Source organism: Monodon monoceros, unplaced genomic scaffold, assembly GCF_005190385.1.
Source record: "Monodon monoceros isolate NGI ecotype Baffin Bay Population unplaced genomic scaffold, NGI_Narwhal_1 Super_Scaffold_19, whole genome shotgun sequence".
Lineage (NCBI taxonomy): Eukaryota > Metazoa > Chordata > Mammalia > Artiodactyla > Monodontidae > Monodon > Monodon monoceros.
This window is the reverse complement of record NW_021703775.1, coordinates 5,456,100-5,477,092: the sequence shown is the minus strand read 5'-3', so window position 1 is coordinate 5,477,092 and position 20,993 is coordinate 5,456,100. Positions and strand designations below refer to the sequence as shown.

The 20,993-nt window shown below is 47.2% G+C and overlaps 1 protein-coding gene across 3 annotated transcripts in view; it reads right to left on the bottom strand.

Annotated features, from left to right (window-relative positions):
• TBC1D8 (TBC1 domain family member 8) overlaps positions 1–15,340 on the bottom strand; it is a 125,264-nt gene extending 109,924 nt beyond the window's left edge. For all 3 annotated transcript variants that reach the window (XM_029231764.1, XM_029231762.1, XM_029231763.1), the window contains exon 1: positions 15,069–15,340. In XM_029231764.1, coding sequence (XP_029087597.1) covers positions 15,069–15,195 — 127 coding nt within the window. In that variant the 5' untranslated portion in view covers positions 15,196–15,340. The remainder of the gene's footprint in view (positions 1–15,068) is intronic.
• Positions 15,341–20,993: the final 5,653 nt, after the last annotated feature.

Below are 20,993 nucleotides of genomic sequence, written 5' to 3'. Positions count from 1 at the left end.
GAAGCGAGGGTCTCTAGAACCAGGCTGAGGGTGCTCAGGAAGCTGGGGACCCCAGCAAACTGAGTACGGTCCCAGCCATACAGTCAAGTCCACAGAGGCCCAGAGAGACAGAGAATCAGATGCAAAAATCGTGTCTCCTCCAAAAATTAAATATGGAATTACCATATGACCCAGCAATTCCACTTCTGGGTATACACCCAGAAGAACTAAAAGCAGGGATTTGAATATTTGCACACCTATGTTCCCAGCAGAATTATTCACGATAGGCAAAAGGCAGAAGCAGCTTAGCGTCCTTCGATGGATGAACAGGTAAGCGAGACGCGGTCTGTACACACAATGGAATATTATTCAGCCTTCAAAGGGGAGGAAACTGACACAGGCTGCAATGTGGATGAACCCTGAGGACATTATGCTCAGTGAAATAAGCCGGTCACGAAAAGACAAATACTGCATGGTTTCACTTATATGAGGGAACTAGAAAAGTCGGATTCGTACAGACAGAAAGCAGAATGCTGGTGCCGGGGGCTGGGGGAGGGGGAATGGGAGTCCATGTTAACGGGGACAGAGTTTCAGTCTGGGAAGAAGAAGAAAATTCCAGAGCCACACAGTGGTGATGGTTGCACAGCAATGTGAATGTTCTTAATGCCGCTTAACCGTACACTTAAGAATCACTGAAATGCAAAGCTTTATGTTATGCATATTCTACCACAATTTTTTTTTTTTTAATTCTGTTACTTAAACCATTTTTAAAGGAACAAAGCAAAGCAAGGGTCTTGAGAGACACCAGCCCAAGAGGAGGGGAGCAGGTCTGGAGGAGCTGAGCTGGGGGAAGGTGGGAACTGAGTCTCAGGGGCCCCCTAATCTTTCTAGAAAGGGCTAAACTCAGTCAAGTGACAACAGAGCCAGAGCATCTCTGCCTCGGATCAGACGGCTCCTGATCTGTAGTAAAGGAATACGGGCCGGTGGTCTCCAAAATCCCATCCCACCATCGCCCCCCTGTGACCCTCCAGGTCCGACCAGCAGGTGTCCCAGCAGAGAGATAAGGTCATCCTCGTGATGGGAAGACTTGAAACCACAGCTGCGGAGGTTATTCTTATTTTATTATTATTATATTTTTAGCATTCTTTTTTTTTTCTATTTATTTTTGGCTGCATTGGGTCTTCGTTGCTGCGCACGGGTTTCTCTAGTGGCGGTGAGCGGGGGCTACTCTTCGTTGTGGTGTGCAGGCTTCTCATTGCCGTGGCTTCTCTTATTGCAGAGCACGGGCTCTAGGCGCGCAGGCTTCAGCAGTTGTGGCTCACGGGCTCAGCAGTCGTGGATCGCGGGCTCTAGAGCGCAGGCTCAGTAGTTGTGGTGTACGGGCTTAGTTGCTCCGCGGCATGTGGGATCTTCCCGGACCAGGGCTCGAATCCGTGTCCCCAGCATTGGCAGGAGCATTCTTAACCACTGCGCCACCAGGGAAGCCCGGAGGTTATTTTTAAATAGGAAAATGAGTCCATTTCATCCCAGTCACCTACAGAAGGTTGCGGAGCTGATTCACAAAAGGGAGAGGGACCGGGGCACCCAGAAGCACCCAGGGAAGCCAACTGTGTCAACACTTCACAGAGCGCAGGAGGGCTGGGCCCCCAGACACACCCGCACCCGAGGTCCAGGGCGGAACCCCGGGCCAGCTGTGCTCACAGTAGGTCCTCCACCTGCCGGTCCCCAGTGATGAGAAGGAGGCAGAAAGACTTCAAGGCGGCAGGAGCTACTTCAAGTCTTTTGGCCCCAACACGGAGCTTATAAATAATGTGCCCAAAGCAGGCAAGAACCTCAAAGATTTGGTTCAAAGGCCCTAACTGCCTGGACTAAATATTTCTGTTTCTAAGGGCAAAGGCCACAAAAGCCAACCTCTTACGGTGTGGTAGAAACATCACAAAACGTCTTAATGAAGTAAGTTTAAAATGACGCCCAGGCTGACATATTCAAAGGGATTTGCGTGCACACTTGACAATTCCAGTCCTAGGTTAATTACTAGAATAAGAAAGTAATTACGAGAGCAGGGTTGTTCTAGATTGATTGCTAGAGTAGTCACCAGAGCAGAGTCGTTCTAGGTTAATTGCTAGACTAAGTAATCACTAGAGTAGAGCTGCTCTAGATTAATTACAAGAGTAGAGTACATTCCATGAGGGCAGGACTTTGTCATGTTCACCGCCTGGAAGAGAGCTAGGCGCCCAGAAGCCCAGTAAATACCTATTCAATGAACTTGTTTTCCAAGAGCTTCACGCTCTTAAAATTCAACTGTTTACTGACCACAACGAAGGCCTGACCTAACACTGAAACACGCACACACGATATTAAAAAGTCCTGTGTCAAAGTCACTTCAAGCTTCGGGTGGTGAGGAATCCCGACCACCTGTCCTGCTGCACCTGGCAACCGGGACCCCAAGAAACCTCAACTCTTTAGAAGCCAGTGTACAAAAATGGTTGTTTCAATGAGAAAAGCAGAGGGTGGTCAGTTCGCACCACAACAAAGTTATTTTTCCTGCAGAAATTTCCTAAATAAAGGTTTTTTTTAAGTTCTACTTTATATTTTGTTATTGCAGGCTCAAAATACCTCAATCAAAGTGGATGAGTACTTCCGGGCTGACACTTAAACATATTTGTTTATTTAACTTTTTATTTGGAAATAACTGCAAGCTTAAGGAAAAGCTTCAGGAATTAAAATAGGACCAAGAACACCCATATACCCTTTGCCTAGAAACAGATTCACCAACTGCTAACAGCTCACCCCATCTGCTCTAACACCCTCTCTTTTTCTCATGAGAGATGATATGCGATGACCAATATGATGTGATATGGTGCGCTATGCTATATGACATAATGTGATGTGCTATGGTATGATGTGATGTGATGTGATACGATATTGAATACGGATATTCTCTTAACACAATAGCTTAGTTGCCAATGTCACTCAATTTAACACATGCTATGCTTTTATCTACTCTTTGTATTCCCGTTATGTTATGTTACCCAATAACGAACACCCATTACAGCATTTTCCCCTCCAGCCCAGGACCCTCCCTAGGGCTGGGTATCACATTTAGTTATCACGTACTGCTCAGTTTCCTTTAATCCACAGCCCTCCTTTGTCTTTTAGGGTTGTTTTAAAGACAGAAGTCCCCATCTCCCTTTTTTTGTTTTTGACAATTTTGATCCAAGAAGTTGTTTTTAGCTTGTAATAAAAATATTCTGACATCTGAAATACTACAATCTGATTCAAATTTATAGATTTTTCTATACATCTTTAATAATTTACTCTGTTCTTAAAATGGAGATCTCTCTGAGGCTTAAGTAATGGGGAAACTGTCTAATTTATACAAGTCTGATTCTAAATAAAACTTTTCAGGAATGCATATCACAATATTATACATGTAGCATATTAGAGCACGTCTTCCCAAAGCTTCTGCGATTAGGATCTCTTTTTGTGTGAGCACGTCAGCCATTTAAGTCTCTCTCTGAGGTTCTCCCTCCCTCTCCTTCTCTCTCCCCCTCCTGTCTTCCCGTCTTCCCATCTTCCCGTCTTCCCTCCCCCCCCACACACAGACTTTCTAATGATCTTTCTACTATAAAGGGATGCTCACCTATGAAGCCTATGGTCTTGAGTCTTAGTAGGATTTCAGGCACCATCAATACAATCAAATCTCTGGCTTTGCCTACAGTGTGGGTTTCTGTAGATTTTAATTCAAAAAAAGTAAATACGCTTACCATTATATGACTCTAACCTAACTTTTGGCTATTAATATACAGTGCTCAAATCCAGCCTTCCAGGTCATACAGAAAGTTAAAAACCAAAAAAGGAAAGCAGCTCTTACAGTGGGACACACATCCCATCAAAGAGAACCTTGCAGTTCCACAAGAGGCTTTCCAACCTCTCTTCTCCTCAAATCTCAATGTTTTATTTGGATAAATGAAGACAAGCAAGAGGCTGAAAGACAAAACAACACCCGCTTAATGCAGACCTTTTCACAGCAAAGCCACCTGAGCATCAGACTTCAGAACTGCAGCCCTCGGACACGCCACCATCAACCTCACCTAACAGCAACTCCCAGGTTAATACACCATGCTGTGGCGCCATCTCTTATCAGCCTCACCTGGCCACGGAGCTGGCTCAGGAACTTGACTTCAACCAGCAAGTGGTGGTACAGCAGACACGCATCTCACTCTAATTTATCAAATTCAACCGCAAAAAAAAACAAACAGTGAGAGGCAAAACGTGGACCAAAACGCAGAGGGGACAATAAATTCACCTGGACAGCCCACAACTCCAGGAGCACATGCGCTGGTGTGAGCCCCAGGGGGGCTGGAATCTCCCAGCTCCACTGAGGCCTCCACCTCGCAGAAACTCCTTGTACCAGGAGCAGATTACCAAGACAGGTGACCCTGCTGGTTTCAGGGTAAGTTTAACCGCAAGCAATTTCTGTCCTTCATGTTGATTTTGGAACCTAATCCCCACATTGAGAGACAGCTCTATTATATGGGGATGAAAAACACAGGCACACGTATGTACACACACACACACACACACACACACACACACACACACTGTTTTGTTACACTGGGTTTACCCAAATCTAGTCTCTCCAGCCAAATCCTTGCTGTGACTAAATCCTTGACAGATGCAAGATCATGAGCTATCTATTCTGAAAGTAATCTTAAGGCCTTGCTTACATTTTACATTTATTTTTAATTATAACAGCAAAACAGCAACATAACAGAAACTCAGAACCCACCTTGGCTCTCTGCTCCTGTAGCAGATGAAATATCTAATCTCTAAGGTGCGCTAACCTTTTCTGCCTTTTTTTTTAAACGAAGTGTTCCTGTCATGTAAATACTGCTTCTCAAGTGAGAAACTCCAGAGGTTCCTTCCACACCTTGCATCACTAGGCCCATCCCATTTTTAAAATGTTACCAAATTTCCTCATGAAAACATTCCTACATCCCATCATTGGGCCACAATTTAGAACCCTGTTAGATGGACTCAATCATTCAGGGCAGCCAAACTTCCTGGGGAGCCTTTGTAGTTCACTGAAATAATCTGCATTTTCCATCTAGCAATAAATTCTATTTTTTGAATCCTGATAACATGATTTACAACAAAAGACTATTTAGCTTTATGAATCTGAGAAATAAAGTCTGGTCAAAACACTTAGTGAAGCCAGATCAGATTCCCACCAGCACTTACCCCAGACAAGAGGGTACAAGGGGCGTGGCACCAAATGCCAAACAAGTAACATTACTCAATTTTGTAAGTTGCCACGGTCTCCTCAAAGGGTTTCTTTTGCCTGGTGAAGCAATCACTGTCCAGGGCTAAGCCAACATCCTTGGGTTCCATCTAAATTAGTTAAATTCTCTTGGTGGTCAGTTACAGATCCTTTGAGGCATTTTTGTTGTTGTTGTTCAGTCCTGAGTACATAACCTCGTTTCCAAAACAAAATTCCTTGGGAAATGCTCCTGAGGTCTTCCTCCCCTGGATGCCTTACCTACTTCCTTGACCTCTTCAAATTCTACCCACTGCCCATCTCAAGGCCCAGCTGCCCTTCCGCAAGCCCACAATACCTACAGATCCATCATTCAGCAGACACTCTGTTAACAAATAATAAATCTGTAACAGTGACAACAACAAAAACCAACCAAACTCCACCTTGACCAAGCTGTATCCACACGGGGTCCCTACTTCCTCACCACCCACCAGCAGCCTCCAGCCCACCCCTACGCCAAGCCAACCGGCACCCAAACTGCTCTCGCTGAGGCTGCCAATGTCTTACAAGCCTGTTCCACGTACGTTGCACAGTTGATCCCTCTTCCCTCCCTCCTTCTTAAATACACTCTTCTCTTGCCTTCTGGAAAAATCCACTCTGCTGATTTCCTCCCCTCCCCAGCCACTCCTCACCCCCCTCTGTGGTTTCCTCCTCTGTCCAGGCCTTACTGGACAGCTCGTCAAAGCTAACTTATCCAAAGCAGGCTCTCAGAGGCCACAGGGCTTTTGCACAAGCTGTTTCTTCCACGCGGAAGACTCTTTCTCTCACTCTGCAGCAGGCTAGCACCATCCTATACACCCTGCAGGTCTCAGCTGAGATCACAGGTCCTCAGAGAAATGCTCCCTGACACCTCAAGCTAAATTAGCTTCCGTGTTATTCCCTCTCACACCCCCTATACTTACCACCATTGATAATTCTGTATTTCATGGTTTAATACTGCCCCCCACCAACCACAAGCACCTTGCCCCCTCCAGACCGTACGCTTCATGAGAACAAAGGGCCTGGCATTGTTGGATGCAATATTCTTTGGGCTTTTTCTTCTTCTTTACATACAAATAATTAAGTGGATTTTGCCAACGTGTCTATAAAATATAACAGTTTGAAATATAAACACTTCCACAAAGCAAAAACTGCTGTTGTTATATTATCACTGTTTTGCAGGTTAAGGAACTGAGACCCCAGAAGGAATGGGATCCAGTTATAGTACCCTACCTATAGGAAAGGGACAAAAATTATAAATGTATTATAAGTGTATAACTCTAACCTGATTTCTTCTCTGGAGAAAAACAATCACCCAGAATAGATATATTTTAATTTCAAATAAAAGTACCTGTGGCTAGAGTAGATGCATTTCTGAAAATAGGTTTTAAGCCTCTGTGAAACTGACATACCCCACATATTTGAGACACTTTGAAGGCTAAATATAGTTTACTGAGAGGACAAATATGTGAAGCAGGGCAGTTCAGGAATCATGGCCATGAGGCACTAATACGACTGCTTCAATGCCTCTCCTGACCCCGTTACCCACGGGATCCCCATTACCCAGAAAAAATGCCAAGCTCTCCCAAAGTTTGCATTCTGTATTTTATCCAGTTTACATGTGCATGGAAAGAAGCATCTAACTGGACAAGGCCCATGAGAAACCCAGCAGCCCCTCCCTGCTCCCACTTCCCGGCTCCCCGAGGGCAACCACTCCCAGCTCTTCACTAGTTTTTTTCCCATTTACCTCCACTTCTCCGGGAACATGCTGGTACGACTACTTCTTCAATTTTCCATACGGCCATCGGCTGGCAACTTCCAGAAGTGGAGGATGTATCCCCCCGTTCACTCAGCAACCCCACCTGCCACTCACTCCTCAATTAGGCAACAGCCTGGGTTAGAGCCGGAGTCGATATTTACATTATTGTAACGATGTAAACATTACTGCAAGCTGACCTTTGTAGTAAAAGGATGAAACCTTTCCTAACCTACACAGCTTTTTATGTTCCCTGGAGCTGACAACTGTCCTGGAATTCCTGGCTCATTCAGCTTTCTATGTGTCAAGAATTCACCCACAAGCTCTTCCCTGGTGAGCAGATGTTCCTCCAACACGTGCAAGTGCAAGCGTATCCCTGCTCTATCAGTTTCTCTTCTCCTAGGAGTTGTCCTGGAGCCTCCGCCCTGCTCCTATCTGGACTGAGGACCAGACTCTCATTTAAGGCTCTCCCTTCACCATCATCACAGAGATTCCCTTCTACAGATTTCTTCTTAAACAAGTAACAAAAAGCACAAACTATTAGAGGACAAGAATGGTACATCTGGCTGCATGAAAATTAAGAATTTGGTCCTTTAAAAGACCCACAACAGGGCTTCCCTGGTGGCGCAGTGGCTGAGAGTCTGCATGCTGATGCAGGGGACATGGGTTCGTGCCCCGGTCTGGGAAGATCCCACATGCCGCGGAGCGGCTAGGCCCGTGAGCCATGGCCACTGAGCCTGTGCGTCCGGAGCCTGTGCTCTGCAAAGGGAGAGGCCACAACAGTGAGAGGCCTGTGTACCGCAAAAAAAAAAAAGAAAGAAAAAGACCCAAACAAAAATACAAAGCCCAGGCATGGAGTGAGATTTTTCAATACATATAATTGAAAAAGAATACAGAACACACAGACACATGTGCATGCACACATACAAAGACACACACACACAGCTCCTAAGATAAGAAAAAGACACAAACCTTTCTCAAAAGGCAAAACAAATACTTAATAAACACATAAAAAGATTCTTATCCCTATGAGGGAAACACCATCTCGGTGGTTCTCAAGTACTATTTTAATACCTACTAGATTGGCCAAAAGTAACATCTCTGACCATGTTCACAGCAGCACAATTTGTAATAGCAAAACAACAGCAACTAGAAACCCAAATATCAACTGACAGGAGAATGAATGAATAAATCAGTCAACAATGGTATATTCATTCAATGGGTCACTACCCAGCAATGAAAATAAATAAACATGGTTACATGCATCAGCATGGTTCAATGTTAGAGAAACATAATTATACGTATAAAACTGTAACTATAATGGGGGAGGGGGCAGAAAAATAAGCTTTGGAAAAAATACATAAACTATGATTCCCTTCGTAAAGAGTTTAAGAAAAAAACATACAAAACTAAACAATGTGTTGATTAGGGATACATATAAATGCGTCAAAACTATAAATAAAAGCAAGGGAGTATTAACACATAATTCAGGATATTAATGCCCACAAGATTTCATAATTTAAAACTTCAGGCAAACTATCATCCCATTATATTCGAATATCCATTCTCTACTAGTAACTATTTATTCAGAATAAAACCAATCACACAGTACCTTTTCCTAAGGAGACCTTACTGGGGGCTGTTTATTTTGTTGTTGATTTCTCTTTCCCTTTTATTAAAGTTAAAAAAAAAAGGAAGCAGAAAAATAATAAAATCTAATGGTTACAACACACCCACCAAATGTTCAAGAATATTAATGACTCAGATTCGTAGAGCTGTGTTAGTTGGCTGGTGATGTGCTGGGAAAATCATTCTGGGTCTGTACAGGATCATTTCCATAAAGGTTACCAACAGGGAGTTCTAACAGCTGGGCTGGCGCAGCTGACAAACAACCACTAATCCTTACAAGCACATAGGGCGGGTGTGTGAAATGGCAATAACAACCCTCTGTATTATTTATTCCTGTTTTCTTCGTAACTTCCATTTTCAGGATCATGCGAAACACTTCTCCGCCTCAAAGGCTCACAGCTATCAATTCTACGTGGGCATCTGTGTATTCACTAAATACATATCAACAGCGCTCCAGCACAGTGGTGAGGGACACAGACCTGGGACCTCCCTTCTGGAGCTCAAGGTCTGGTTTGCTCGAAACAGATAAAGCCACAAAGAGCCACATCACAACAAACAGTGGTCAGTGTTATAAAGGAAAAGTAGAGGGTGCGACAAGAGGATGGGGGCAGCAGGGTCCATGTCCAAGCAGTGAAGCTTAGGCTGAGACGGGAAGGGGAGGTGTGAGCACCCCAGGCAGAGGGGACAGCCCGTGAAGGCCCAGGAGAGGAAAGTGACCGACACTGGAGGGTCTTTGCTCAAGAACAGAAGGCAGAGGAGAAAGAGCCTTAGAGGTGGTGCAGGGGTAGCTCACGCGAGCCCCCAGGAGCCGTGAAAATATGTTCAGGGCTGCTTTCGAATGCAATTGACTAAAGCTTTACAAAATAAGGGGGAAAAAAACCTGTGCTGGAAATATGATCAGATTTACTACTTTCATTTTAAATAAATCCCTCCTTGATCCAATGCTCCCAGAATATGGCTCAAGTAGATGAATTCTTTAAACGTTCCAAGCCTCCCAATCATTTCCAGCTCTTCCTAAAGAGCCCCAATTAGGCTGAAACAGCCTTCACTACCCACACATTTGTACCTCATATTATTTCCTGGAGTGACACAGCCCAGGCCTTGTTTGATTATCTAATTACAAATGCATGGCCCTTATTATGTTCTCATTAAATGCATCTGTTGGGAACCCCAAAGCTTTTGTTAATGGCTTATCAGCGCTTAGAGATAACACCAGTTACTTTACTTATATAAACCTTCTGATTTATGCTCCTGGAATCAAAGTACTTCCGTTGTTTGTGATTTCTTCCTTGTTGTGCTTCTGGAAAACAAGACCGAAGTGTGGAAGACTCTAGAGCCAATATGTGGGGAGTCTGCACAATGCAACGGCCGCCCTGTTGAGCCAAAGGGGTTTTGCTGGCGGCGGGGACGAAATCCACCACCAACTTCAGCTACCTGAGCAGGACTCCAGCTGACGTCAGGCGGACTAGCCATGAAAGGCCACACTGGTGCTGGGCTTCACCGTTCCAGCCATGGAACAGAGTCATTCTGAGCAAGCTCTGGGAGCCCCACGGGAATCCCTAGATGAAACTCCCCCAGTCATGGGGACACGGTTCCAAAGGCAGGAGACGATTCACCCTGGGTACAGCCGACCACTCACACTCAGCTCCCTTTATTTACTAGGATTTAACGTGGGCAAAGACCCCCGTATCCAAACCCTGCTGATTGCAATTTAAATATTTAATCTTCTAATTACACTTAGTAAATCCTGCGCTCATAGATAAACGTCGCTTACATCCTCCACTACAATGCAAACTATTTTACGACACTTGTGTTCTAAGAAGCGCTCTTGTTCTTCGGTTTTTTTTAATGTTACTTTGCTTTGCTTTTCTTCAAACCTACCAGGGGACGAGCACAACTAAGCCCTTCACGTATGTTGTTTATTTTCATTCTAACCCTTATTATAATCGGAAGCCTTGTGCATTGCTGATGGGAAAGTAAGATGGGGTAGCCATGGTGGAAAACAGCTTCTAACGCTCTGAAGTTAGTTTTTGTCCGTGCCTTAAGTAAGGCAGGGTTATAACGAAGGCTCAAAGAAGCCAAATAAACTGGCCCAGATCTGTACCCAACAAACTTATCTTGACTCCAAAGCCCATATTTAACACTCCCACTCCATACTTCCTCCCTTGACCCTGTTAGGAAATCGGTTACCCCATAACTGCTACAAATGCAGTGACAGGAACAGGGGCCAAAGGGAAACACTCTGAAAAGTAGAAAACATCAATATGTGATTCAAATTATAACTTTTAAACTGCCAGCCTCTTTGGGGAAAGAACTGCAAGATTATACAGGAATGTGCGTAATAAAACACTGAAAAATAAATAAAATCCTTCAGAGGGGCACATCTGGGTGGTGATATTTGGTCTTTATTTTTGTTGTTGTTGTTGTTCATTTATTTTTAGCTGCATTGGGTCTTCGTTGCTGTGCACGGGCTTTCTCTAGTTGTGGCGAGCGGGGGCTTCTCACTGCAGTGGCTTCTCTTGTTGCGGAGCACGGGCTCTAGGCGCACGGACTTCAGTATTTGTGGTGCACGCGGCTCGCGGGCTCTAGAGCGCAGGCTCAGTAGTTGTGGCGCACAGGCTTAGTTGCTCTGCGCAGGTGAGATCTTCCTGGACCAGGGCCCGAACCTGTGTCCCCTGCATTGGCAGGCGGATTCTTAACCACTGCACCACCAGGGAAGCCCATCGGTCGTTAAAGTTTCATTCATGCTGCTCATTTTAAGTGCATCAGAGACCCCCAGGGGCGGGGATGGGGGTGGGCAGTGATGCTGGGTGTCCTTCTGCCCACCACCTCCCAAAGGCTAACTGCTCCCACTCTGTTCTCCCAGAGCTACACTTTTATAAGAAATATTCCCACAGGCTGGAGACCGTATCCAAGGGAACACTGTATAACTTCACTTCCTCCCTTCCAGGGCAGCAAAACTCACTCTGTCAGGGGAGTTGTGGAAACATCTTACAATACTGTGTTCAGCCACGCCATGTTCACACTGGAAGCGAAGGTCACTGCCTTCCACCGCCACCTGCCCCCTCCCCAGCCCAGGATCTCCTTCTCGAAGCGGGTCCCTGGGGCTGGTAATTGAAGCCACCTGAGAGGCTGGTGCCCCACTCCTTTGCCCTCAAAGGAGAAGCTACAAAAATAGACAGGAGGTTTCAATTCCCACCCACTCTCTCCAGCTTTTGGGTGGGTCAGCCTGCAGGTACACAGGAAGCCGAGGAGAGAGAGGGCATGTTTCCTGGCCCATGTGATCAGCTCAGTCTGAAAGCTGGGCCTCCACACCCAACCAACTTTTGAGAAAAAAAGTGGGCTCCATCATTCGTGCATGGACTCAACCATCTATTCATCCTACAAATGTTAACTGAGCATATACGCAGTGCTAGGCACCATCACAGGTAAAATACCTGCCCTCATAGAGCAGACAATTTAGTAAGGGAAACAATGAACAAAATAAATATTTTGTATATTAGAAAGGGCTATGGAGAAGATAAACCTGGAGGTGTGTATAGGGAGTGTGTGTGTGTGTGTGTGTGTGTGTGTGTGTGTGTGTAAGCAGGAGGACGAATTACAATCCTCAATGAAACAAAACCTTCTATTTCTGAGGGTGGGCAAGTTTTCAACATGTCAGATTACTTTAAACGCCAATGGAGACCTCACATTTTTAAGCCCCTACTAACTACCTAATCTCAAACTCAGCATCGCAATACAAGAAGAGACACTTCCTTTCACTGCTCCTTTACATTTTATCTCCAGCCCTCTTAATCATCCTCTACTTGCTTCTCTCCAAAGAAAAGCCTAAAACCAGTCAGAATGCACACCCATTGATTTCATAGATAAACTCAGTTCAAGCTTTAAATCTTTGAAATAAATTGCTAAACATCTACCAAATTAGAATTCTATGTTTTCTGACAACCGCCGCCAACATGGAGCTGGCCTCTGTGTCCCGTGTTTTGATTTTACAACATTCTTAAGAGCCCTAGTAAGACCAGCCTTCGGAGGATGTGGTAACAGGGTTGCCTAACTGGTACAGCCATTGGCTCCTCGGCTAAATGTCCAAAGGTGGAGTGTTTAGCTGCCGTAGAGGATGCCACCCTTTCACAATCACCAGGAGGTTCTGAGTCTCCAAGAAATAAAGCAAAGTGCCAGGGGTCTTTTTGCGGGGAATTTTCCTCCCTTTTTTGGCCAATCTTACTGACTTCAAGAATAAGAAAATTGGGCTTCCCTGGTGGTGCAGTGGTTAAGAATCCGCCTGCCAATGCAGGGGACACAGGTTCAAGCCCTGGTCCGGGAAGATCCCACATGCCGTGGAGCAACTAAGCCTGTGCACCACAACTACTGAGACTGCGCTCTAGAGCCCGTGAGCCACAACTACTGAGCCCATGTGCCTAGAGCCCGTGCTCCGCAACAAGAGAAGCCACTGCAAGGGGGAGCCCCCGCTCACCGCAACTAGAGAAAGCCCAGGCACAGCAACGAAGACCCAACACAGCCAAAAAATAAATTAAAAAAATAAATGAAGAATAAGAAAATTGTGCATACTTACAGCAAACCCAAACCAAGGTAAAGCCCAAAGGCACAGGTGCTACAGCCCTGCTTGATTTGGGAATGCAGCAGGAGTGAGAGCATCATTTTGAGTTCATCTCAGACAGACTGGACCTCAAAGCAGGCTCTCCAGCAGGGAAGGCGTCCTGAACCTCCATCAGGCACGGGATCTGAGGCTTTGCCCTCCAGGTCTGGACCCACCTCCCCTGCTGGATGGTGAATAACCTGAAGTCCTTCCCAAAGTAGCCACAGGAGGAGCATCCCACAGTCAGTGTGCGCCGAACTAAGTCAATGAACGTTTGCTGGACCGACGTTCCTATGTTTGCTGTGTCACAAATCTTCAAGCCCTGTCCTCACCCTCTAGTAAAGGAGACCATTTATAAGCCAGGTGCTGTGTTTAACGCACCAATGATTAAGATACACAGCCTTCAAAGGACTGGGGAGATGAACCCCTCCTCTGGCCTCTTCGCCTCTGATGAGCCCCACAGGGCGCCACCAGCCTCCGTTTCCCAAGAGCCCAGGCACTAAGTGTCACTGTGCTGCCCAGGGGCCCAGGAGGCCCACCCAACCTCCTACACTAACTCCCCCACTCAGAGCTTCACTGAGCTCGTAGAGCAGGCCCACCTGCTGCCCACCATGACCACAGGTCACCCCACTGCCCCTTCCATCCAGAAATCCCACCAACTCCGGCTGACTCCTTGAGGCTCAGTGAAGTCTACCCTCCCTACCGAATCCAACTGCCTGCTTTCCGGCCTCCCCGGCCTAAAGTATGGGAAGGGTAATGCCCTGGTTCTGCCCTTTCAGGACGTATGAATCGCATTTCCCCGTAGCCTTTACTCCAGGAAGGCCTCCCCCAGAATAAACAGGCAGCAGTCACCAACAATGGGCCCAGGGATCCAAGCTCGTCCCCTGGACTGCCCTCTCCCTGGCCTTGGTCTCCTCCTCGGCATAAGGAGGGACAAAATGGGAAGATCTAAAGTCCCTCTTATTTCAGATTCCAAAATCTGAAATTCCATATAGCTTCCCTAGATACAACTGGAAAAGCCTCATATTGTTCCTCAGTTGACCTTTTAAACAGGTGTCCCAGCTAATGCAAGTTATCCAAAGGCCTGATTTTCAAGGAGTTTTGGACCATAACTTTTAGAGGAAAAAAAATGCTTTTTTAAAAAATAAATTTTACAAGCCTGAGTTTTTTTCCTCCTTTCATTCCTAGGAGGAAAGTGAAGGGATGGGGGCGGGGAACTGACCTGCTCAGTTCTGCTATTAAGATCACGAGCTCGCGATTCGTACCACCTGCGTTCCTCCTCCGGGCGTGGAGACCGTCCCAGGCCCGTCCGGCCCGCCCCGTTCACCCGCCCGACAGTCCCGGATTGCCAGAGCCTCCCGAGCTGCGCCCCACCGTGGGCCGGCCGTGTGTCCCCAGCCGCGACACCACCTGGAGCCTCGGGCGCGTCCAGATGGCCGGGGCGCACCCGCTGTCACCTGGCCCCGCACGACGGCCCCACTCCTCCCCGGGCGGCCCTCGCTCCAGCCGGCGTCTCTCTTTCGCTTCCCGAGCCAAGCCTGGTCTCCGGGCCGTCACCGGGCCAGGCGGCGAAGGCATCTGCCCCGCCCGGGAAAACGCACGAGCCCGCAAGTCCCTTCTGCCACCACCTCGACGGGAGCTTGCAGGAGAGAGGCAGGAGAAAGGAAAACAAGCCCGAGGCAGGGCCGGCCCGGCGTCTCCCACAAAACCGCCACCTGCGCCGCAGCCCCGGACTGGGGCCGCGGGCCTGGCGGGGAGCGAGGTCCGGGCCCGGCCGCTGCGCCCACCCGCCCCGGCGCGCCCCTTACCCGTGAGCCGGCCGCCCCCCTCGCCGTGCCCGCGGCGCCGCTGCAGGATGAAGTAGCAGCTGCTCTTCTGAGTCACCCAGAGCTTCAAGGCGTTCTTCAGCAACACCTCCTCGGGCTTGAGCCACATCGCGGAGGTCCGGCCGCGCCCGCGGGCCCCGGCTCACATCGCCCCGGCCGCCGGGCCAAGCCCACTCGGGAGGAGGAGGAGGCGGCGGCGGAGGGGAGCGCAGCCAGCCGGCGCCCTGCGCTCGTGAGTCCAGGGAGCGCGGCGGTCGCAGCTCGCCCCTCGCGGCCCGCGCAGCCAGCGCGCAGGCCCCGCCCCGGCCCCGCCCACGGGTCGCCGCGCCCCGCCCACCGGCCGCGCCCCGCCCACCCCGCCGGCTCCTGCGGCGCCGCCAGGGTTTCCGAGTCCCGGCGGCTCCAGCGCAGTTCCGGAGTGGAGGGAGGAAGTCCAATCCCGGCCGCCGGGCTCCCCGCCTCTCCTCCTACGCTCGCGGGGGGCGCCGCGGCCCCTCTTCTCTCCAACGCCCCTGCGGGGAGGCAGCCCGGAGAGCAGCAGGAGGAAGAGGAGGCGATGGTGAAAAAGACATCTTGTTGTCCCAGCTGCAGTTTGCCGAGCTAGGGCATTTATCTTTGGGGGGACAGAATGCACCCCAGGAAATCCACGTGTGTTTGGAATAACACGGCACTTAAAATAACAAGAAACGTTTTTACAAATAACCAGAAAATAGCGTTAAAAGCTAAAAATTATTTTCCGAATTTTTTAAACGCTGAGCGTACGTTTTCCGTGATCTCACGAGGGATCCCTCGGAGCTGCTAAAGCAGCGGCGATGTTGTAGGACCCTGCGGCAAGGTTCACACCAAACTCAACACCGGACGCCCCTCGTGGGCACAGAAGATGCCGGTATTAGGGCTCCCCTGCAGGTCCCCTACCCAGGAACGAAACCAGGGACGCTGGTTCTCAGAGAATTGAAAAGCTGGGAAGTATGGAGTAGGTGATAGTAAAGAAAAGCTATAGCGAATATGCAGGTAGGGCTTTAAAAGTATTTCCTCAAAGCGTGGTAGAAATAGACACGTGGACGCTGGCCTTGAACAGCTGAGGGGGACTCCGAGGCATCTCCTCAAGGAAGCAGTTAAATCCAACATCCTAGAAAGAGAGGGAAAGAAACTCCAACACGACCCTCGGGTTTTGACAAAGGGACCCCTGACAACATGTGACTTAATTAGGACAAAACTGAAGTAAAGCTCCCACAAGATTCCTGGGAACTGAGTAGAACTGCTTCACTGGAGGCCAAGGAATCTGTTTGTAGAGGATAAGAAGCCCATATGTGACCCAGCATGTGAGAAGCCAGGTAAGAGCCCAGGACAAACGGGACTGCCCACCCAGGGGGCAGGGGCAGCTGTGGTCCAGAAGTGCAGGCCATGGACAAATATCCCCTGAGCACAACTGAGGGAGGGAGTCAGCTGTTCTCAGGGGGACTTGGGTGCCGCTGAGCGCTCAGGGTGGGCAGGGATGACTAGAAAATATTCCTTCCAGAAATAGTTGCCGACACCCACCCCCGACGGTCAGATGCGCTGCCAGGCCCTGGAACTGCGGACATGAGTGGAACAGGGTTCCTGCCCTGAAGGACTCAGGTAGGAAAGCAGGCACAAAGTGTCGTGGGCATCATGCTGGGGACAGTGGGGTGCACAGAATGAAGGGTCAGTTCCTCTGGGAGGGGACTGAGAAAACCCCGCAGAACAGCCGTGGTTTGACTGGGGCTTGGAAAATGAACGTGTTTGGCACAAGGTCAAGTCGGGAGGGCAGGTCTAGTGAGCAGATCAGCACATATGTCTTTGTGGTTTAGGGCATACCTCTAGGGACAGACTGCCCTAGATCAAATCCCATTCCTGCTACTAGTTCACTGTGCAACCTTGACCTTGGGCAAGATAGGAAACTCAGGGAGTCTCAGTCTACTCAGCTCTAAAATTGGGATAATCATAGCACCTCCTTTATAGGTACTATCCAGTGTATAATATATTCAAGTGCTTAGAACAAACATAAACAATAAATGTCAGCTATTATTACTAAATGTACAGAAGTTCTTGGAAGTGAAACAATCCACATATACACTCACCCATATTTTAAACATTATTAAGCTCTTAATATCTGCCAAATAGTAAATATAAACTACGTGACATTAAATCACGGAAAGTGATCTATGAAAGCAGCTGGGAGAGGATGGGAAGGGTCCTGTGGGGTATGGTGCACTGACCTCTCTCTCCTCCCACCCACGAGGCTCCTGCCTGTGCCCATTAGCCAAGTCAAGTAGAAGCCAAAAGGCAAGGGAGCCCCGGCGATGCCGTCTGTAGAGATCGGGCTCCTGGGCACAGGGCAAGGTGAAGGTTGGAGAGGGGAACTGGAGGGGCCAGTGGAGAGTATCCAGCACAGGTGGTAACAGCTTCCCACCGTCACTCATCTCTGGGCACTCAAGGTTGGTGTTAGGGGTGTCCCCCAAAACACTCATACGTTGAAGCCCACATCCCAGAATGTGACCTTATTTGGAAATAGGGTCATTGAAGGTGTAATTAAGTTACAATGAGCTCGTTAGGGTGGACCCTAATCCAGTATGACTGGTGTCCTTATAAAATGGGAAATTTGGACACAGACAGGCACAAAGGGAGAACAGCATGTGGAGATTATACGTGAAGATTGGAGTTAGGCTATCACAAGCCAAAGAACTACCAGAAGCTAGGAGAGAGGCCTGGAACAGGTCCTTCCCTCAGAAGGAACCAACCTTGATCTCGGATTTCCGGAAGTGTGAGACAATGTCTGTTGTTAAGCCACGTACTTCGTGGTACTTTGTTATGGCAGCCCTAGCAAACTCATACAGGTGGCTTCCTAATCTTGCCCACGCCTGCTCAGTAGCAGGTCTCTTGAGTTGGCTTCTGTTTCCTGCCCGGACCTTGACTGATGCCAGGAAGGTCCCCAGCACACACAGTTCCTCAATATGGAATTCTGGCTGGGCTACTCACATATTTGTGCATGCATTGGGAGCAAAAGGGGTGTGGTAATCTGTGACATAGAGCGGCCACAGGATTACTCAAGTGAGCGCTGGTGGTAGTGTGACGGGCAGATGGGGGACAAGGCGTGGAGGGCCGTTGCTGCTGTTACACTGATTGCTATGACAATGATGATAATTACAACGAGTGTAGAGTGAGATGGCTGTTTCTCACTGCCCTGAAGAGTTTTTTTTTTAAAATAAGCATGAAGTTTTAAATTTCAATCTCAATATACAGATATGGTGACATTCAAAGAATCCTTTATAGGGTACAGCTGCAGGACACACAGGGGTCATCCTCAGATCCTAAATATAATTGTTCAGGTTACAAAGTTGTTGCGAAGTTGGGGGGGGTTGGTTTACTGAAGTATAGTTGATTTACGATATTGTATTAGTTTCAGGTGTACAGCACAGTGATTCAGATAGATAGTTATGTCCATTCTCTTTCAGATTCTTTTCCCTTTACTGCAAAGTTTAAGTGTTCAACCTCAGCAGATTCTCTTGCTAAGATTAGGACACTGACCATGAAGGAGCAGGACCATAGATTGTGATGGGAATATTTGGGTGGACACAGACAAAGTGATAACTGTGTGATGCCATAGAGGTGTTAGCTAACGCTACAATGGCCATCATATTGCAGTATAAATGTATCAAATCAGTATGTTGTACACCATAAGCTTACACAGCGTTTTATGTCAATTATATCTCAATTTTTTAAAAAGTGGAATGCAGAAACTCAAAGAAATGAAGAGGAGACAGAGAACAACAGAATTAGAACATATATTGACAAAATTATCCAAAACATTATCAACAAAAGTTATTAAAACAAATGTGTAATAGAGGGACTTCCATGGTGGTCCAGTGGGTAAGATTCTGCACTCCCAATGCAGGGGGCCTGGGTTCGACCCCTGGTCAGGGAACTAGATCCCGCGTGCATGCTGCAACTAAGGGTTCACATGACGCAACTAAGTAGTCCTCATGCCACAACTAAAAGATCCCACATGCCACAAGTAAAGATCCTCTATGCTGCAACAAAGATCCCGCATGCCTCAATGAAGATCCAACATGCCGCACCTAGCACCTCATTGACTCCAGGCCCATAGCAAGAATAAACTCCCAGCTGAGCCCAGAAGAAAACCGCAAGGTCTGCTGGGGACGAGGTGGAGGTAGATTATACACCAAGGAAGTTGGAATATCTTGCCCATGTGTATTGAGAGGAAGCTGAGGGTCATGTATAGGAATGGAATCTACAGTGTTACACCAAGAGGGATGAAATGTAAGGTTGGAATCAGCAAGATTTACGAACGTATATACACTCACTCGGGACTCCTGATGTAATGTGTTATATTCAGCACATCTGAGTGGCTCTAAGGTTTGATTCCTTGGTTTATTGAAGCCTGGATTTAACAATGGCCTAAATTCAATGAGGATGAGATGCTAAAACTTCTCTGGCATATTGTAGACTAAGGAAAGGGTTTGAAGGCTTAGGAGATTAGAATGTTTGAGTTGGTATATTATATACAACCTACTCAACCAACACCCCACAAGCATACCATACCCCTGGCCATCAAGACCACTACCCTACAACCACAACATGCATCTTTGCATTGAGAAATGTGGGAAACTTCATTGTGGGAGACCAATCCTCTTGCTGAGAACCACCATAAAAGCTGGACAAAGTATTGTTTTTAAATCTGTTTCTTCAAGTCATGAGAGAACTACTGTGGCAGCAAGGACTTGAGGTGGCAAGAATCTGAGGAGGTGAGCCAGACATATGATCAAGTTCTTCCCCTCTAAGTATTTGCAGATTCCAGGTGGCAGCTCGGAGACTAAGAAGCCAAGCACACCTTCTGGACATTTACAGGGCCAGAGAGATAAAAACTGGAGTTAGGATCCCCAAAGCGTTACATCCTCAGAGTAGAGAAGACCCAGAAGAAGACAAGCCTTCACAAAGACTAGACCTGCCAAGCCCACAAGCATCCCAATGCCTGATTCAAATGCTTCCCCCAACCTTAATGACCCACCAGGAGCAAAAGTAAATTCTCCCAACAGATGATAGCACCATCCAAAGACTCACTTTTTTTCCCATGGTCTTTCATACTCCATATTCAGCATCAATACGTTACCAGGCATAAGAGGAAACAAGACCACATGACTAAAAATCGAGAGAAAAGAACAAAACCTATTAGTAACAAATTCATGAACTAGCCAGATATTGGAGTTACCAGATACAGAGTAGAATATATGTAAATAATAAGTTCAAGAATTGCAATGAAAATATAGAGAATTTCAGCAAAGAAGTGGAGATATATATATATGTGTGTGTGTGTGTGTGTGTGTGTGTACACACACACACACACACACACACAGAGGTCAAATGGAAATCCTAGAATGGAACAATACAATACCTGAAACTGAGAACTCCACACATGGGTATAACAGTAGATCACACAAAGTGCATTGGTGAACTGGAATATTAAAAGAAAATAGCCAGAGATTTCTCCCAAGAAGATATGCAAATAGACAATAAGCACATGAAAAGATGCTCACCATCATTAGCCATCAGGGAAATGCACATCAAAGCTACAGTGAGATACCGCATTGCACTCACGAGGATGGCTGTAATTAAAAGAAGAAAAAACATGGACACTAACAAGTGTTAGTGACACTGGAACTGTCATACATTGCTGTTGGAAATGTAAATGGTGTAGCCACTTTGAGAAACAGTTTGAAAGTTCCTCAAAAAGTTAAACATGAAGTTACTATTGACCCAGCAATTCTACTCCTAGGTATATATACCCAAGAGAAGGAAAACATTGAAGACCTATGTTCTGGATTCCCCGGGTGGTCCAGTGGTTAAGAATCCATCTTGCAATGCAGGGGA